This window comes from Zootermopsis nevadensis, unplaced genomic scaffold (genome assembly GCF_977971745.1).
Source record: "Zootermopsis nevadensis isolate Lab colony 2312 unplaced genomic scaffold, Znev_1.0 Znev_ptg000021l, whole genome shotgun sequence".
NCBI classification, from domain to species: Eukaryota; Metazoa; Arthropoda; class Insecta; order Blattodea; family Termopsidae; genus Zootermopsis; species Zootermopsis nevadensis.
The window spans coordinates 12,944,144-12,963,874 of record NW_028259153.1 but is presented as its reverse complement, the minus strand read 5'-3'; the positions used below and the strand labels follow the sequence as shown (position 1 = coordinate 12,963,874).

Here is a 19,731-nt window from a genome sequence, read left to right as displayed (position 1 = left end):
TTCAATGACATTTGTTTGTCCGCTTCAGTCGAGTACTTGGCCGTAATCCAAACATTTTATCATCTGCTGTCTCATTCTGGCTTTAAGCAGTGAGACCTCGTGCGTAGCCGAAGTGTCCTTCACGAAGCCCGACTGTACGCACCTTGCCGCTTGAGAAGTTACCAGCAAATCTGACTGCAATATTTCAAAGGCAAGTGTGATTATTTTTTTTATGTAGGTCTAGTTAGTTTGTGCTGAAACAGGTAATAAGCGTCTGATGAAAGATGAAGAGCAGGCCAAACAGAAGACACCCAACGAAACTGCATGCTGGTATTTGTATTCACCGCAAATAATCTGTTTGTAACTCTCACCCTCGGATGTGGATACAGTCTGCTTCTAGACACACGATCCGTCAACAATTGGTTCTTTGTAAAATGCAAGTAGCTTCATTGTAATACGACATTCGTTTAACATTTCCATAATTCCATGGCTACAGACAGTAACGGTAGGGCCTACAGAATGACCGGTATGATAAGCTAACACAAGACTGCTGCTCAACTCATGGCGTGAAACTGCGAATATACTGAATAAGCAGGAGCGGACAGCCGAAAATGGGTTATTATCCACCTTGAGGGTTGTGCATAGAATTAAAACTGTTCACCATAAATCTTCTGTGTAACAAAACTTTTACAACGGCCCAGAAAGGAAGTGGGCGAATTCTTTTGAGCTATCAAGGCGAGGTTTCGACGGTCACTTACAGATCACCAGCGGTAAAGTGGCCGGAAGTGAGGCTGATCACTCACTTCCTCTAGTGCCCAGGTTAAGAATGCATGGATTTATATTTCCACTCTTTTATGTCTTCATGGTGTAGAATATAAATAATAAGAATAATCTGTTAGAAGACTCGTTTTTAAAACTAGATTCCTTTACAATACAGGATTACCCTTCGCCAACTCTGCAATATGGTAAAGACAAAGAAATACATCTTGGCTAAACACTTTGTTGGTGAGCCAAAGGAAGATGATTTTGAGGTTGTAGAAGAAGAGTTACCACCCCTGAAGAAAGGAGGTAAGATTCAGCCAGATAAATCCTATCCATTCTTAGACTCTCTATTTTTTAAAGATACATTTTATTATTCTTGCAGTGAGGCAAGACTGTATTTGTGGAACAATTTCTTATTTGTCACAGATATTATATATATATATGTACATAGATCCTAAACAATTAGCTCCTGGAAATTACTTTATTAATGGGTCACTTAAACTGAACCAGATCATTTCCTTGTTTTTCATAACTGTTCTTTTTCTTTCTTGTTACAGAAATTCTGTGTGAAGCTGTGTGGTTAAGTGTCGATCCATACATGAGGCAAGTTGTATTCACATCTTTCAGTTCACCTAGAGATTGAGTCAGTAACTTATCGGATACGTAACACAGACAGGTTTTTATTTAATTAATGACCACAACATGAAATTATTGCATTAATGCCTATACATATGTACCAAAAATATGTATAAGTTATTTATTTAACTGTGCTTAATTTCATAGCTCAGACTATATAGCATAAAATGATAAGGTCATTAAAGAATAATGAATTGTGAAGAGTATGGAAGAAAATGGCTGTGGCTTAATTTAAGATATTATCCCAGCAGTTACTTATGGGACAGTAAAACCATAAAAAGCCTGTCAGGTTGGCTGGTCTAAGGGCCAAGATTTGAAATGGGGGCCTGACAAATGAAAGAGTGTTAACCAGTATGTCATAACATTTACTGTCTTGCATAAGAATCTAATAAGAAAGTACAAGTGTAGCACAATTTCAGACATTCCTATAAGATTTATAATACACATATAGGCAAGTAATATAGCATTAATCAATATACATATAACCTTGAAATAAATCCCAAATAAAATAAAATTATATTTCACACTACAGTCCTACTCATTTTCCTCCTGGAAAATGTAAAGGGAAGACCACGTGGGAGACCTAGGTTTAGATGGGACAATAATATCAAAAAAGGATGTAAGAATGTATTGTAAACTGGATTTATCTGACTCAGGAAAGGGACCAGTGGCAGGTTCTTGTGAATGTGGTAATAAACCTTCAGTTTCAATAAAAGGCTGTACACTTCAAGACCAGCTGAGCGACAATTAGCTTCTAAGGAATATGATCTTTGGAGTTAGGTACTAATTTTCCTCATGCAGTTGCCTGTCTCACATTTAATGCAGACTGATCCATACAGTATCCCTTGAATATTTCTTTCTTCTTTTAGGCCATATTCAGTCAACTTTCCTACTGGAACCACCATGATTGGATCACAAGTTGCAAGGTAAGGACAATTAGTTTTGGTCTATTCCTTCCCCTGTCTTGGGTACTTTCAGTCATATCCTTTTAAGACATAAACAATCACAATTTTAATGAAGCAACAAAAAATGAATATAATAATATATATGGAATTAATTGTATTCCTAGTGCAGGGGCTACCAAAGTCCATTACATTATGAGAAAATAATCTGTTCTAGAAAGTGAAAGAATGAGGCAGCAGTGATATAAATGTTTATTATTTGTGAACAAATAATGCTTTAAATTCTTCAGAGGTTACCAGGGGAAAGGGAGGGCGACAGGATAGGTATTTCTAATTATTCTTGCAGGTTTTAAATTAAAAAACAATTTTTATCCTGAACACACTGACTAGTTCTTAAGCTACTTAAGTACAGGTTACACAGCATCCAGCGAGATGAGAACACGATCATGAATGGTGTAGGGGTAATGATTTAGGACATGGTCATAGCCTACTTTATAGTGCTACCCCAGAGTTATCATTGAGTGAGGAAATCCATGAAAAAAAGCTGGGTCATGACATTGCAAGTCTCATTCCAATGCTACAGTAACCTGCTAATTCCACACTGAGTAATCTCAAATATTTTATTTCCTTTATTGTCAACTCTAACCCATATTTCAAGGTTCTATTACTGGATGCAATTTCTTCCATGTTCAAAGACTTCCCAGATAAAAAACTCATGTAATATAGGGGAGAAAAAATAATCATGATTTCTTTGTAGGGTTATTGAGAGCCAACATCCTGAGTACAAGGTTGGAATCCACATTGTAGGTCACTTTGGATGGCAAACTAAGAGCATTATCAATATTGACAATCCGCCTACAATACTATGGATGTCAAAACCCTTCATCATACCTGATTTCTCAGGACTACCCCTGTCACTTGCACTTGGAGTCCTGGGCATGCCTGGGTATGTACCAATTTCTTTTTCATTTGCAAGAACATTTGTGGAATAATTTAATTTTAATTTCAAATTGTCTACAATTCCAGTCCACTACATTATAATTTCAAATGATTGTATTCAGTAAGGAAATTTCTGAGGTCATAAATATTAGTAAAGGATCTTAAAACTCAAGTACAGTACAGATCTCATTTCTTGTTTCAAGTATACTTACTTATATAGAGTCATGCAAATTAACAGACTGAAGTCTTAAATTTCACTAAAAATAAGGTAACAGAAAATACACATTCAAAGAATACTGTTTGTTAGGAGACTTATTCATATCAGCTGAAACTTATACAGCCTTATCTGTTGTTTTTATCCCAACTCAAATAAGAAATTATATATTTATTTATACACAAGAGAAGCTAACTACGCTGGAGGGAGATACTATGAACAGAGAACCGAGCTGTACTGAAATTAGACTCCTTTGTGTGAAAGACAGCCAACAGCACTTTTGTCTGTTTTCAATATCATCTGAGATCTCATATACCGATAAACACTTATTCCTTCATGTGCTTCTGCACTGAGGAATGTAAACCAAATTCTCCAGCAGCATGCTGCAAACTTTATAGTAGAAAATTTAGCAGATTCATAACATTTTTGGCTACATTTATGTGGGATGCCATTTAACATTTTTCTTTGCAAGGATATATATACTTCAGTGATATTTTACCCACATTATAAGTCACCCTCACACATTGGCCAATAATTTAAAACAGAAACAAAAAATATTATATAAGCACCAGCTTCTAAATCTGCCCATCTTCAGTAATTTTAAGACATTTTTGTGAACACTAACCAGACATAACATAAACCACTGACAGTTCATAAATTCAAATGAAAATGATTTACTGACTTTACAGTGTGGTGTGATACTCATAAATTTTATTCTCTTTGTGAATCTAGAAACACAGCATACTTTGGATTTCTTGAAATATGTAAACCGAAACCTGGTGAAACTGTGGTAGTCAGTGGGGCAGCAGGAGCAGTTGGTAGCCATGTTGGCCAGCTTGCTAAAATAAAAGGTAGGTTCACTAACTCCTGGGAGTAATCAGAGCACACTAATAGGACATTGCCCTTCAAAACTGCATTTTCGTAATTCTGAGCATATATCAACAATCGCATGATCACTGCAGACTTTGATAGGTTAGTAGACTTAATAACAGTTTTGAATAGTTTTAGAAAAAAATATATATACTTGGATTTTTTAATAAACCTCTAATATGAAAGAAGTAGACACTCTCCTGTTTACAGATAATTAGATTCCTGTCTCTGGTTTAGAAAATGAGCTACAAATTGCTCGAAGCCTACATTATCATCTGAAATTGATGAATATAGTCATTAAACAGAACTGAATGTATTTCATGAAACATCTGTAATGAGACATAACTGAATAGTTGGCACTTCTGATTTGCATTCAGAGTTGATTGATTTTGAAACCAAAACAAATTTAAAGTCATAATCATTAGAACTGATGGTGATGGCTGTTACAGTCGTAGTGGCTATAATGACAATCAAAATTATATTTTCTTTAAATATGAAAATTAAAGAGCATATTTATCAGTTAGAGGATATAAAGCTATCTCTGATAATTCTTTTCTACCAGGATGCAAGGTGATAGGCTTTGCAGGGTCAGATGATAAGGTGAAGTGGCTGAAGAATAACCTGAAGTTTGATGCGGCTTTCAATTACAAGACGACAGATGTAACAAAGGCGTTGAAAGAAGCTGCGCCAGATGGAATCGATTGTTACTTTGATAATGTGAGTTCAGAAAGTACAACTAAGGTTTTAAAGTAATGTGAAATGTACATCTGAAAATAAATTTGTCATCATAATCTCACTATTAGATAATTTTCTCAGGAAATACAGGGGCTGATAAGTTCTTGAAATTGCCTAATAATACCAGTACTGGGTGTTTTACTAGCAAATCAGCTAATGGTAGAATACCAAATTAGGTAGTTTGTGGTACTGAGTGGTATGATCAGTGATCATTAGAAATGCATAGAAAAATCCATGTCATAAGCAAGATTCAAACATATGACACAAAGGTAAGCCAAGCATAAGACTATCAGTATTATCACATAGTTTCTCATAACTTTGTCGGACGTGAGAAATGAAAAGACGTGACATCAGGCACAGCAGCGGTAGCAGTACTGCTGCTGCCACCACCACCGCTTGGACCGCTGCTGCAAATCACTTACACTGTAATCTTACATGTGTTATAGGTTGGTGGCACACTGAGTAGTGCTATCATTGCACAAATGAGAGAGAGAGGCCGTATTTCAGTGTGTGGCTCCATTTCTTCATATAACGAGGATTACACCAAACTTCCTTTAGGTATGTTACACAGGCATGCTTGATTCAGAGTTTCTCTTATTAATTTTTAATTTGAGCATTATCAACAGGAAAGGAGGGAATGTGCAATACAAAAGCTCTAATAAAAATAAGTTTAAAGTTCCTTATTTGATGGAAAGTCATTCTTTACATTCTATTGCCTATTAATACCCTCCCTTCAATATGCTGCCATTATTTAACCAGTCAGGTAGAATTTTGTATTTGTGATTTAAAAAGGAAGTTCTGAGTTACGATTAATCAAGGAAGCATGATGAACTATGAATGTAGAATGCACTGAAAAAATCAATAAATGCATATAACTTAAAGTGGAATTTTAGTTCAAGAAGTCTAAGGTATTGATGTCAAAATAACATGAACAACAATCTTCTAAGATATCATGGCAAACCGGATTAAAATAACTATGAACAATATCAACAGTAGAGAGAGAGAGAGAGAGAGAGAGAGAGAGAGAGCGCGCGCGCGCTTAACTTTCTGTACTGCTACTGCAAAACCTACCTCTGGAAACCCATATTTGCCAGCCAAATCTTGTTCACAGCTTAAAAAATGTTATTCCAAGAAACATATAAAAATAATATCTCTCCTTCCTTCAAGTTTTGTGGATATTTATATCTGTACTACTGTTTCAGTATAGTTGTACTGCGCTGTTTTATTTTCAGCTCCTATCCTTCAACCTTCCCTTGTATTCAGGGAGTTAAAGATGGAAGGTTTCATAGTGAGACGCTGGCTAGACAGATGGGATGAAGGAATCAACTACAACTTACAGTTGATCAAAGAGGTATCCCAGCTCAAATACATACTATACAAAATAATGATTGTAAAGAATTTTCAAAGAATAAAGTCATTTGTACAAAATGAAATATTTATGAGCTCATGATCGACCTGTGGTTTCTTTTACTATTGTTATCGTCATGGCATGTACAAGAATCTTACATCATGTAGTGACACTTTCAGGTGAAAACAGAATAATAAGTTCATATGCCTCTAAGTCTACACACACATGTGAATTACAGATACAATTATTATGTTTCTTTACAGGGTAAATTGGTACACCCTGAGACTGTGACTGAGGGATTTGACAACATTGCAAAAGCATTCATAGGAATGCTACGAGGAGAAAATGTGGGAAAAGCTGTTGTGAAGGCTTGAAACTCCAGTTCATACAGAGACATGTGTTATTTGTTTTCCAGGTCAAGTTTCAAATGAAGCTGAAAGTAATGGTTTTGTACAAATTATGTGACTAACATATTGGGTTTGATTTTGATCACTAGCCTGGTATAAATTCTTTCATCCACAGATGAACTATGAATTTACATGCTTATTATGATAAAAACATAAAATTTAAAAAGTTGAATTTGCACTTGCATGCACAGGTTAAAAACAGGAAGTGCAATTTAGTTATTCCTTCTGTATTATCTCTTGAAATATACAATACTGGTGAAATGGGATATTTCTATAAAATAAAAATACATTCATTCACCTCGATGTGAAATACATCTTGAAGAATCTGAACAAATCATTAATCTAGAAACAATCTGGGATCTTCCATACCTCTCCTCCATTTCCATTTCCATACTTATCCCATATTATTTCCAGTCCTCTCAAAAATAATCATAAAATTTGCCATGAAAGGGAGTTTAATGAGGGACACTATGTCACCAAATTAACATGTTAATAATTCTTTCTTACTGTATTTAATTTTCTACAACCATATAATTAATTCAATAAATTTTGTAAAGCATAGAGTACTAATTGAATTTTGAAGTATTTCTGCAGGTTTTACACATAGCAGTTCAAGAGGGGTACAACAGTTTTGTTTCCTTTCTACACACAATAAACTCCAACAATTTATCATGAAGCATCACTTAATATACTATGAAGCAGTCAAGATAATCTGTTAGTACCGTTGCTACTTTATGTTTTTACACAGAGAGTTTCAAAGGATCCATTGCCATGTGAGTAAAATATTGATGGTATCAGCTTTGCAGCCAATTCACAATCAGGGAGAAAGCATCTGTAGCAGTGGAAATGGAAACTGTATGAAACTAGGACAAGATTAGCTTTTTGCCATGGAGAGCAAGCAAAGTGTAAATTCTAGTGGAGTATTTCTTCCTTAATTAAAATCATGGCTTAATATCAATAAATGCCATATTCACCTTCCATATATAGACTACATTCCCCTTGTAATCTCCCTAGTTATGATAGATAAACCACTACCAGCTGCAAAATATTGACATGACTGGATGATACATATCCGTGAGATCCTCACTGCTGACAAACATTAACATTATTCTCTTAACCTCTCTCTCTCAAAAGAGAGATAGAGAGGTGTTATGAAATGGAAGCAGTGGCAGCATAAGCACAAGACAGGTATTTCATAAATATTGCACAGTATTTAGTTGCATTATGTAAGAACTGAATGCAGAAACTATAGTAACAGGATCTGTATTCAACATTTAAAGTTATGAAGAACAGCATCTGTAGTAAACCATCTATAACGCTCTTCCTAGCCTCTACCCACACAGACAAGGGTGCAGATTATTCATTTCTGAGGTGGGAACACCCACAGAACTCATTTACTTCCAATGATAGGATAATGATAATGATGGTACTTAAACACAGCATATTAAAAAATGTTTAAATAAAAATTACAGAAATAGTTTCACTTTCTTGGACCATATCTATAATTTGTTTTCCTTAAAGTGTAACATTTCAAAAACTGGTTATACATCCATCTTTAGGGACAGGAGAACCCAATCCAAGGTCTCTGTTCAAAACAGCTAGTCTCAGAAACTGAACTGAGACTAGTATCAAAAAAATAAGAAGAACCAAGGAACGGAAATAAATTATGGTACACATGCATCAAAAACATTCAGATCTTTTGTAATGTGATTTACTTTTGGGAAACCTAACAGAATTTGATTTGAGCTTGACACAAGCTGGTGGTGTCCAGTGAGCCTCTGATTTTTTATTTACTTGCAAGTAAATAGTGTATTATGTAAGCATGGCCACCAAAGTGAGTCTCTACAAGAACATGCTAAGTGCTTTGTATCACAGTGACAGTCTGAAATGGTGTACCTCACCTCACTACAGTACATCCAATCTATACAGTGAACACAAAATGTCTAATAGACAAAAAGCTACTTTAAATTAATAAGGAACATTTCCTTTCCAGAACTCTGTTATCACATTAGAGATGTGTTATCAGAATGTCAAAGTAGTTACTGATGTAACTGCTACATGAAGACAAATTATATAAAATATTTATAGCAAAGTCATGATGTTATGACATTTAACAGATAATATCTACCTAATCATCCAATAGAAACTGAATAACTGAGTGTTATCTTTATGTTCTTTAGGCACAGATGATGAGTTTGGAATCAGTATTAAATGGGCTCTCTCATCAGAGCACAGTATCTTATCTCGCAGACAACTGTTACATATACATGGCAGAGACAGTGATCGTTCGTGTGGCCCAAGGCAGTCTGAGAGGACAAAAAGTGAAGACAAATGCTGGCGTAACCTACTACAGTTTCCATGCTATTCCATATGCAAAACCTCCAGTGGGACCTCTGAGGTTCAAGGTGAGTTCAGTGTTATAAGTTTCATAAATACATAGAGATAAGAGTATTTATATAAGGACAAGAACATATGTATACTAGTTTAAACCAATGTATGAGTAGTAAGAAATGAGTATTTATTGATTATTTCATTTTGAGTTATGTTCATATAGGAAACATAAATTTTTATGGTTCCTGATGTGATTACATACCATAGTAATAAATTCTGCAGTCTCATTCTTATATTTAAGACTAAGAGATTAATTTTAATGCAAATAATTTACTGAAAAGAAATTGGTATGTATAACTAGAAAATTAGGAAATTACACTCTCTATCTAGGATGAAAGTCTTCAATTATTCATTAAATAACATCCCAGAGTTTTATAGAGCTTGTGAAATAAATTATGACCTGGGGAACACCATAATAACACAGTTTCTGCTATGTAGTATCCACCATTTTTCAGTTATTCATCTTTACGTTTCTCTTAAATCAATTATTATAAAATTGTTAAATATAAGTATTAGGGATTGGCAAACATGAAATGCTTTTAAGTACACACATAGGAAAACACTCATGTAAGAGATCAGTATTTCAATTGGAAAATGAACATAAGATCCACAAGAAAGGAGGGTGCAAGATAAGAACTGATTTAGAATAGGATAAACTAGATAGTTCTTGTTATGACCATAAACATTGGAGTTCCATTATAAAGAATCAATGAAATGATCAAAATGTTCAAGAGAAACTTTGAACTAATTTCTAGTTAATAACATTTGATGTCCATGTACAATGTTCAATGTTAGACAGACAGATGCCTACCTATATGTTCCATATCACTTATGAAAATAAGATTTATTATGTGAGACTGAGCTAGTCATGAAATCTACTCATCCACTCCCTCAAAGGAAGTAGGAAGCCTCTGATACAGTATCAGTGCTTCTGACTTGGCCAGTAGGCCAGTACATATGTCCTCTGCAGCCATTTTCATATTTCCTCTCTCCAAATTCTCCCTGTTGGTTCCCAATGACCTTGCTAAGGGCCATTTCCTTTCCTGTCTCTCTTGCACATCTGAGCTACACCCCTTCTGGTCAGACTGCAGTTTATCCTTCTCCCATAGGCTCACTTGCTCTCACCTAATCTTTAACCCCATTGTCCTGACCAGTTCTATCTTGTCTGACTGGTTCCCATATCTGAAACCTATTCTTCACATGTAACTCAGTGACTGCCCTGATGATAAACATCTCTGAAAGTCATATTCATGGTTTATGATAATTTAATGTAGGAAATACTTCAAACAATTCCTTTCTATTGGTTTCACATGAAAGTGGATTTTCTTTTTCAGGCTCCAAAACCAGCAGAGCCATGGGAAGGAATTCGTGATGCTCTCAAGGAGGGAAGTATGGCCCCCCAAACAGGAATTTTTACCAACAGTACCGACAATAACTATGCTGGAGATGAAGACTGTCTGTTTATCAATGTCTTTACACCTAAGGTAACACATTCGAGCAGTTCTGAACTGACTACCAAAAGTGTAGAAATCATTAATTTACATTTTAAAATATCATCTCATGTAAAAATCATATTTATATTTTTAAAATATAGTGTAGGAATACAAATTCTTTAAAATCTTTAGATCACAATTGTTGTTTCTGTCCTAATCCACCTGCAGCTGCCTGTCAGAAATACTGATGCTTCTAAACCAGTCATGGTGTATATTCATGGTGGAGGCTTCTACATTGGATCAGGAGGTGCCCAAATGCATGGACCTGGTCCCATGATGAATACTGGAGAAGTTGTTCTAGTCACCATGAACTACCGCTTGGGGGCATTAGGTAACAGGTTCAATAAAACTAATTATTTGAATGTAATACACACGAAACAGCACAAATTTTATACTAAATCTATAATCTCTTGAATAAAATACTGTTAAAATTTAATATCTGTATGTAGTTTCTGAATTTATTACATTCAAAATGAAACTTAATCTTTCTAGACAACTAGTTGACTAAAATGGCTGACCAGCAACAGAACCCGAAAGTTCAACACCACTAATTGTACCAAGCCCCAAACCAGTTTGATTCAGTTCAATATCTTAACATTTTAAAATCACTCCCATACCCTTTCTGGGTCTTACATGAAGCTGCCTTTCAACTAGTTTCACCATCAAAGTTCTGAATGCATTTATTTAATTTGGCATAATGCAATTTCATCAACTTGACCACCCTTACATAACTACAAATCATAAAGTGTCTCCATTTTCTTTCATTTTTAAATAGTTTCATTTGTACTTGTTTTCAAGTATTTGAAGTTTATATTCTTCCTTCAATGAGAAACTGTTTCACAGCCACATAATACAACAAATTTATTATATATTTTATATTTCTTTAGAATCTTGGAAAGGAAATAAGATAAGAGCAACTTTTTAAATAAACAACTAGCATGTCCTTAATTAATAAAATCTTCTTGGGCTATCAGTCATGTCATTTGGTTAAAAATCACTAACATCTCAAGGACCATACATATTTCTTATTGTCATTTAAGAAATAACTACAGGTGCAATATGTAGGAATTTGTACAAATGCATAAGCATTTTAATCATAAAAAGTTTTTCTCAGGATTCCTAAGCACAGGAGACTCAGTGGTTCCTGGTAACGCTGGTCTGAAGGATCAAGTTCTGGCTCTGCGCTGGGTTCAGCAGAACATTGCACAGTTTGGGGGAGATCCTGGTAGTGTCACAATTGGCGGAGTAAGTGCTGGAGGAGCCAGTGTTCATTTGCAAGTTGTATCACCAATGGCCAAAGGTACATGCAGTATCTCGTTCGAAATGTGTAAACACATTACTCACTACTGTGAGTATAATAGATAAGTTCACAGATAACAACAAAAGATAGTATGTCATCTTTGTCTACTTAGATTCTATATTTGCAAGTATGGGGCAAGAAGTGTCAGTAGTTCACATTATGTGCAAAACTATATACAATGACACAGCCACTTTGTGTAAAAATCACATAATTCTATACATGATGACCCACAACAGAATGTACATACCTTAACTACATGCTCTTGGGATAATTTTGAATAGCAAAGTTCAATTAAACATGGGTCTGATCAACAATGGTTTTCTTAAGATGTTGACAACAAGCATTTTATTGCATTTGAAACTTTACATTATCTAAACTAATCCAACCTAACCTAACCCAAAATAAACTAACTCAACTAGCCTTATCTTTTGGAATATTACTGCCATGACCTAGACACGAAGTTAATCTGTCTGTGACCTCAAACTAACATGAGTATGGCCAATCAGATTACCACAGATAGGCAGAAATATGGGTTCGAAACAAAAAGGACTTCCTATTGACCTTGAAAATTTTAAATGCCTCAATTCGGAAAACCCTCTGACTCATATTGTCTTTACCTTGCTATGAAGCTGAACTCTCCGTGGCCTCTTAACTGACACGAATATGGTCACTCAGATTCCTACAGATCGGCAGAAATATTCGTTTAAAAAAGTGTTTCGAATAACCTTGAACAATTCAAAGGCATCTATTCGGCAAACCCTCGGACTGATAGTCGTGACCATGACATTACGTTGACCTGTCTGAGACCTATGATTGGCATGAGTATGGTCAATCAGGTAGTTAAAGATCGGCAGAAATATGCGTTTGAAAAAATGACATCCGAATGACCTTGAAAATCTCAAAGGCCTCCATTCGGCAAACCCACGGACGGATATTGTCGTGACCTTGACATAATGCTGACACATGTTTGACTTCTAAGAGACATGAACATGGCCACTCAGATTCTTACAGATCGACAGAAATATTCGTTTGAAAAAATGACGTAATTTTAAAGGAAGATGTGTGGGAAGAGTTGTTACCTTTGACTGTTGTTAACTGATTGTTCAGTGCATGTACTGGAATAGGTTTACTAAGAAACAGGTTTCCATTTGTAATAGACATTCAATGACAGTAATGCCCATTTTTTTACCACAGGGCTCTTCCATCGTGCTATTGCACAGAGTGGATCAGCTCTGTGCCCTTGGGCTGCAGAAGATCCTTCAGTTGCCCGTAGCAGAGCTTTCAGATTAGGGGAGACACTGGGCTGTATGACCACTGATTCAAAGGTGCTGGTGGATTTTCTTATAAAGGTTCCTGCACAAGAACTTATTGAAGGGACTACCAAAACTCTCACAGAAGATGTCAGTATCCATTACTTCACATTAGTAATCAGGGAACTTATTATAATAGTTATAATACTTTCATTTTGCACAAAATCTGAAATATTACGCAGCTAGTAAGTTTACAATCTTATGTGATGACTGTTTTAAAGACTCTGGAATTAAATTTCAAACTCTCAAATTATAAGTGCTGATTTGCATTTTAGTAGAACAGATTGTATCATAAAAGTGATGTGATTTAATCATTTTACAGACTGAGTTGACACAAACCTTGAAATGCTGCCATTAATTTTCAAAATCTAGAATGTGTTAATTAACTCTAAATATATACAGATGTTTATTCTGCTCTAATGTGCAGGGTAAACCATTCCCTTCGAGATTCTGATTGTTCAATGTTAACATTTGTCTTGAAGTTGAAACCTCATCTGTTCATACATCAACTATGTATAAAGCATCCTAAATCACCATTCATATTACTCATACTTGGCATCTTAAATTAATTACAATTTTTGTGTAAAGTGTGTTTTATCAATAAACACATTTAAGAAATATTTTAATAATGATAATTATCAATTAAATTATTTTCTTGTATAATCTGAAGCTTTCACAGTGACTAAGTATAATGAATTCCTCTGGGGCTACCAGCTGTGTAAGTTAGTTTAATGAGAAAGCACCAACGTTTCGAGAACCATCTTCGTCGGTGTTATTGGCTGCATGTTAGCCAATACCATGAAACTGGGTTAGGTATACACCGAGCACAGACAGGATATCCTACAACTTCAGTACCCTGAGGTCAAGGACAAAGATGGTTTGCGAAATGTGAACGTGAGGCCAGCAGCCAGCTAGTCAGCTTTGGCTCTCAGAGGGCTGTTACGCCACGGATTATTTATTAATTATTTGCAAAACAAACCAATTCTGAGATCAGTAAGTTTAATTTGGATTTGATGTAGGCTAAAGCTGTTGATGTTAATGTTAATATTAAACAAGGGAGAGAAATTAATCTTTATTCTGAATTCTCATACAAGATTTAGTAATTTTGAAATTACATTGAATCTTGAAATTTGACAGGAAAGACATCCTCTGGAACTGTTTTTCTTACCAGTCATAGAAAAAGGAAACAATTCAGACGAAGTATTCCTACCTAACAGACCAATTGACATCATCAGAAAAGGGAAATTCAACAAGGTGCCCCTCATTATTGGAGTCACTTCAAGAGAAGGGTTGCTTGCAGTGCCAGGTAGGGTTCCTGTTTAACATGCTTATACAGTACACTGTTTCATTGATTTAACAATTAATTCGTTATGACGAAGTATCAATAATAGTTCACATTGTTATACCAAATGTACTTCTTGTATTTATATTCATAAATAAAGAAATTTCTTTGTATTAATGGAATTTTATATGTTGATGCAACTGAGCAATTGCTTAACAATAACCCTCACACTGTGCATAACTTATGCTACAAGGCCTGTCAAAGCAACATCAACTATAGCAAATGATGGACTGCTGATGCCAATTCTATCATTGCTACTTCAAAATTTGTCACAGAAAGTCACATTCTTATCAGAAGTAGACATTACTGTTAAATGAACTATTGTTTAAGCATGAGGTAGCAGTAATTGTAAAAATAAGTAAATATTATGATATTTCAAATTAAGGCTGTACTTCACATATAAAAAGTGATGCAACACAATTTATCTCCTTACAGATGTTACTAAAAATCCATCATGGTATCACTCTCTGACAGATGGCTTGGAGCCTCTGATATACGTAAATCTCAGACTTCCAAAAGGCACACAAGAAACCAAAGAGTTTAGTCACAAAGTCAAAGAATTCTACTTTGGTGAGAGATCTGTGTCTGCAGAAACATGGCCACAGCTAATAGATGTATGTAGAAAAATGCTTCAACATAGTATATTCATGATCATTTGATTGAAATTGACTGAATTCTTTAATTTTCCTTTTCTAGATATACAGTGATATCGCGTTCAACATTTGGACAAACAGGAGTGCTAAAGAACAGCAAGCAAAATCCTCAGCTCCCATTTATCTGTACCAGTTTTCATTTGAAGAAAAATTGGGAGATATGTATCTAAATGATATAGGAATATCAGGTAATGTGTACAGAACATAAAGTGTGTGATACTGAACAGGTATGTTTCAGGCCATCAGCTTAAAACTTCCTAAGGACTTGGGGCCCAAATTTTCTATGTTCCATGTAATATATTTGGCAAGAGATACAGTTTGTGCTTCTGTGGCAAAATAACAACAATGTTTTGCATTTTCCATATATGAATACAAATATCAACTTATAGTATTTTTAGGAAATTGAAATTTGCTCAGGTGTTGTTATGAAACCTGAGGATGCACTACCATATTAATACAAGTCCACCATTGGGCCCTATCTTAATCCAGTTCACAACTTCATACCCTATTTCTCCTTCCAAATATCTGATTTGACATTCTAAGTTTGTAAAACAATGTAATCACCAGTACACATATCAGAATTCAAAGTTGTGTCATTTAGTGTTCAATTTCTGTGGTCATAACCCAATCATCTCAGTGTTAAATTACTTCACTTACTGTTTTCCTCAGTTTTTGATAATATTACTCACCATTTCTAAAACCTTAAATGCATATTTTGAACTAAATAAGGTCATGTAAGATTTGAGGTTTTCACAGCTGTGAGTATGAAGATTCCCGTCTTCTGGGTTGTTGCGCTGTGTAGTCTGGTCGATGTTAACCAACGTTTCAGAGGTCATACTGCCTCCGTCATCAGTATGACCTCTGAAACGTTAGTTAACATCGATCAGACTACACAGCGCAACAACCCAGAATACAGAAATCTTCATACTCTGATGACGGAGGCAGTATGACCTCTGAAACGTTGGTTAACATTGACCAGACTACACAGCGCAACAACCCAGAAGACAGAAATCTTCATACTCATCGCCCTGATGACGGAGGCAGTATGACCTCTGAAACGTTGGTTAACATCGACCAGACTACACAGCGCAACAACCCAGAAGACCGAAATCTTCTAAATAAGGTCACATGAGTGCAACTGAAATTTTAGATATGTGTTCATATGCCAAATTTTATTTATTTGCCATTGTGAGAGGAGGGTAAACAAATCCAGTCAATACTGGAAGTGCAAAGGTTTAAATGAGGTCTCATGAATAATGGAAAACATATAAGTCCAGTGCATGTTATAATTAACAATCAATATGTTTCAGGCGCAAACCATGGCAGTGATCTGGGGTACTTGTTCGAGACACAATTCAATAACGTTTCAGATCTAGATCCAGATGACAGGAGCATGAAATTGAGTTCAGAGTTGCTCAAAATGTGGATAAATTTTGCAAAAACAGGGTATGTATGTAATCAGATATTGTGATAAATAGATAACCAGGCCTCAAAAATGTGTCTGCTATAAAATGAAGGAGAGGTATTCAAAGGCCAAAGAGATCAATTTCAAACAATCTCATCATCAGCTAGTACATTCATATGGACTGGGATGGAATTTTGTTATTAGACGGGAGGTTTCAATGCCTGAATAAGTTAAAAAAAAATATTTTTTTTTGCAGAGGTTTCAAACACAGCCTAACAGCATTCACCAGATTGATCAGTAACATGATTTTTAAAGGGTATCTTAAGTAGAGTCTGATGGTATGAACTAGATTCACATGGCTCAGGACAGGCAACTCTAGTGAGCTTGTCAGCATAGTGACAATTCTCTGAAGATCTGAGCCAATATATGATTGTAAGATTTGAGGTTTTCGCAGCAGTGAGTATGGAGATTTCTGTCTTCTGGGTTGTTGCGCTGTGTAGTCTGGTAGATGTTTACCAACGTTTCAGAGGTCATACTGCCTCCGTCATCAGAGTATGAAGATTTCTGTCTTCTGGGTTGTTGCGCCGTGTAGTCTGGTCGATGTTTACCAACGTTTCAGAGGTCATACTGCCTTCATCATCAGGGCGATGAGTATGAAGATTTCCGTCTTCTGGGTTGTTGCGCCGTGTAGTCTGGTCGATGTTTACCAACGTTTCAGAGGTCATACTGCCTCCATCATCAGGGCGATGAAGATTTCTGTCTTCTGGGTTGTTGCGCTGTGTAGTCTGGTCGATGTTTACCAACGTTTCAGAGGTCATACTGCCTCCATCATCAGGGCGATGAAGATTTCTGTCTTCTGGGTTGTTGCGCCGTGTAGTCTGGTCGATGTTTACCAACGTTTCAGAGGTCATACTGCCTCCATCATCAGAGTATGAAGATTTCTGTCTTCTGGGTTGTTGCGCTGTGTAGTCTGGTAGATGTTTACCAACGTTTCAGAGGTCATACTGCCTCCGTCATCAGGGCGATCGCACACAGTGCAAGAACCCAGAAGACAGAAATGTTCAATATCTGATTCATTATCCACATTCCGTATCCTATTGTCATCTGACTAACTTATAGATCCGTGAAATATAATGAATATGTATGGAATACTGTCCAATGTCTGGGGTTTAGGCCTACTTGATATACACAACATTTCAGGAGTTGGCTCTACTCACAAAACATCATAAATACCATGCATACCTCAGAAAACAGACAATTAATGTCCAACATACTCTTTCCGTAGAAGATGGATAGTTTCTTGATTAGACATGTAAATACCAGCTTTTGAAGGACTCTGCTTCTTGGAGTTAGTATTTATTGCTTAAGCTTGTTCTTAATACATTCAGTCAGTATTTCCATCTACTGCCAGTTGACAAGTATTAGTCGCCATTTAATTCCATCCAACGAGTCTTCTCTTTAAAATCTCTTTCTTCCAATATGCACCCATCTATTAAAATTAGGTATATTTTAAAAAAGTAACATTTTTTCTAACTCGTAGGTTCATGAACAGATACAATGAAAAGATGTATCATGAGTAAAATGTTAGACACAGTTATTTGGACTCCTGGCTGGAAGCCTTCATACTTGGAACATTTTATTAAAGTGTATTAAATAGTAATCAAGCAGAGACTTCATACACATTCTGTTCAACAGGAACCCGACTCCTGTTGCTGACAAGTTGCTGGGAGTGTCCTGGAGCCCAGTAACCAAGACTGAATTCAACTACCTGAACATTGACGAAAAGCTGACTATGCAAAAAGACCTAAATAAAGAAAATATGGAGTTTTGGGATTCGATTTTATCTTCGACATAGGCAAAACTATACATATATCTTGTATTTCAAAACTGTGTCTATGTGATACATTGGATTATCTTGCAGCTTACAAATAAATAAATGTTCAAATACAAATCAAATGTCATTTGCATCATCACAACGTGCCTCCTGTATAACATGCATCTAAATTTCTTCACATCTGCCATGGCTAATGTCCCCAATGTTCACATTTTCAGTTGGAGATATTCAGAAAGTCAAGTTAATAATTCAGAAATATTCTAGAATTATTGTCAAATATTTGATCCCATTTAAAAAGGTCTACACATCAAAACTATGAGATGATCAAACACTGTTGTAATTAATTACGTATGCATCTATTGAATACTTTAAAATCCATGCTATGCCACCCCAAGAAATGCAACGCCAAGTCGATCGATGCAAGGGCGGGGGCAGGACAAGCCACGCAACCAACAAAGCGACGCCTGTCGCCACAATGCCGGTGGTCCGAACGCGGACACAAGGTATTAAGCGTCGCGAGGCCGAGACAAACGTCGCTGGACGACACGAAGCCGAACGACGATGCTAATGCTCAGTATAGCAACACAAAAACTCAGGATTGGGCATAAGAAAGTACGTATCAGAGTCAGTAAGGGTAGACCTAAAACCACCATCGGGGCACGACACTATTCCTGCTTCAATCATGTTGCATCAGTATGCTATGTGCTATTATATCACAGTTACTGCAGTGTCACGTCTGTACCACAACATAACCCGATTCTGTGCCATGTTTACTGCCCTGAAGATGAAGACAGCAAGCCTGAGCACAGCTGAACGTCGGACAACAACTGTCGACCAAACTACAAGGTCCAACATCCCAGAGGACAGCCACATTCATATTCATCGTCATAAGAACCTGAAATCAGTACTTTATTTGTTCACCATAAATCGGTCGAGTATTTACGTTTCTTGGCGGATTACCACAGAACAAATTTTAGAGAGTCAGCAATTAAGTTATCAGGAACATTTTTTTCTTATTTTCGATCCTGAAACACGCACACTAAGTTTGTAACCATACTTCTGAATCACCTGTATACAGGAAAATAGTAGGGCAAGTTTTTGATTTTACATACTTGGGAAATTTATTTTCAGACCACAAAAACGATACAGATATCAAATTAAAGAAATATAATAAGATGAATGGTGTTATTATAAGACATTCTGGCAAACAT

The 19,731-nt window shown here is 35.9% G+C and overlaps 3 protein-coding genes across 8 annotated transcripts in view; 2 read left to right on the top strand and 1 right to left on the bottom strand.

Annotated features, from left to right (window-relative positions):
• Positions 1–19,731, bottom strand: part of CngB (Cyclic nucleotide-gated ion channel subunit B) — a 150,267-nt gene that overhangs the window by 65,324 nt on the left and 65,212 nt on the right. The gene's annotated exons all lie outside the window — the stretch shown is intronic.
• On the top strand, positions 32–7,102 carry LOC110826580 (prostaglandin reductase 1). The gene is made up of 10 exons (XM_022057350.2): positions 32–190; positions 917–1,047; positions 1,299–1,344; positions 2,247–2,303; positions 3,037–3,225; positions 4,165–4,283; positions 4,865–5,019; positions 5,484–5,595; positions 6,270–6,388; positions 6,649–7,102. The coding sequence occupies exons 2-10, from the start codon at positions 942–944 to the stop codon at positions 6,757–6,759; spliced, it is 1,014 nt and encodes a 337-aa protein (XP_021913042.2). The 5' UTR covers positions 32–190; positions 917–941; the 3' UTR covers positions 6,760–7,102.
• On the top strand, positions 7,243–18,642 carry LOC110826485 (esterase FE4). Of its 2 annotated transcripts, XM_087352890.1 has the most exons (10): positions 7,243–9,197; positions 10,518–10,667; positions 10,845–11,007; positions 11,791–11,976; positions 13,171–13,376; positions 14,424–14,592; positions 15,064–15,242; positions 15,325–15,469; positions 16,592–16,727; positions 18,382–18,642. In XM_087352890.1, exons 1-10 carry the CDS (start codon positions 8,979–8,981, stop codon positions 18,539–18,541), a joined length of 1,713 nt encoding a protein of 570 aa, XP_087209016.1. In that variant the 5' UTR covers positions 7,243–8,978; the 3' UTR covers positions 18,542–18,642. The 2 variants fall into 2 exon arrangements, with proteins under 2 accessions (XP_087209016.1, XP_087209017.1); XM_087352891.1 differs by lacking the exon at positions 16,592–16,727 and having other exon boundaries at positions 8,973–9,197.

Coding starts and splice junctions, on each gene's coding strand:
- LOC110826580 (XM_022057350.2), top strand. CDS start 942: ATGGTAAAGACAAAGAAATACATCTTGGCTAAACACTTTGTTGGTGAG. Junction 1,048..1,298: donor ACCACCCCTGAAGAAAGGAG/GTAAGATTCAGC, acceptor TTCTTGTTACAG/AAATTCTGTGTGAAGCTGTG. Junction 5,020..5,483: donor TCGATTGTTACTTTGATAAT/GTGAGTTCAGAA, acceptor CATGTGTTATAG/GTTGGTGGCACACTGAGTAG.
- LOC110826485 (XM_087352890.1), top strand. CDS start 8,979: ATGATGAGTTTGGAATCAGTATTAAATGGGCTCTCTCATCAGAGCACA. Junction 11,977..13,170: donor TGTATCACCAATGGCCAAAG/GTACATGCAGTA, acceptor TTTTTACCACAG/GGCTCTTCCATCGTGCTATT. Junction 15,470..16,591: donor AAATGATATAGGAATATCAG/GTAATGTGTACA, acceptor AATATGTTTCAG/GCGCAAACCATGGCAGTGAT.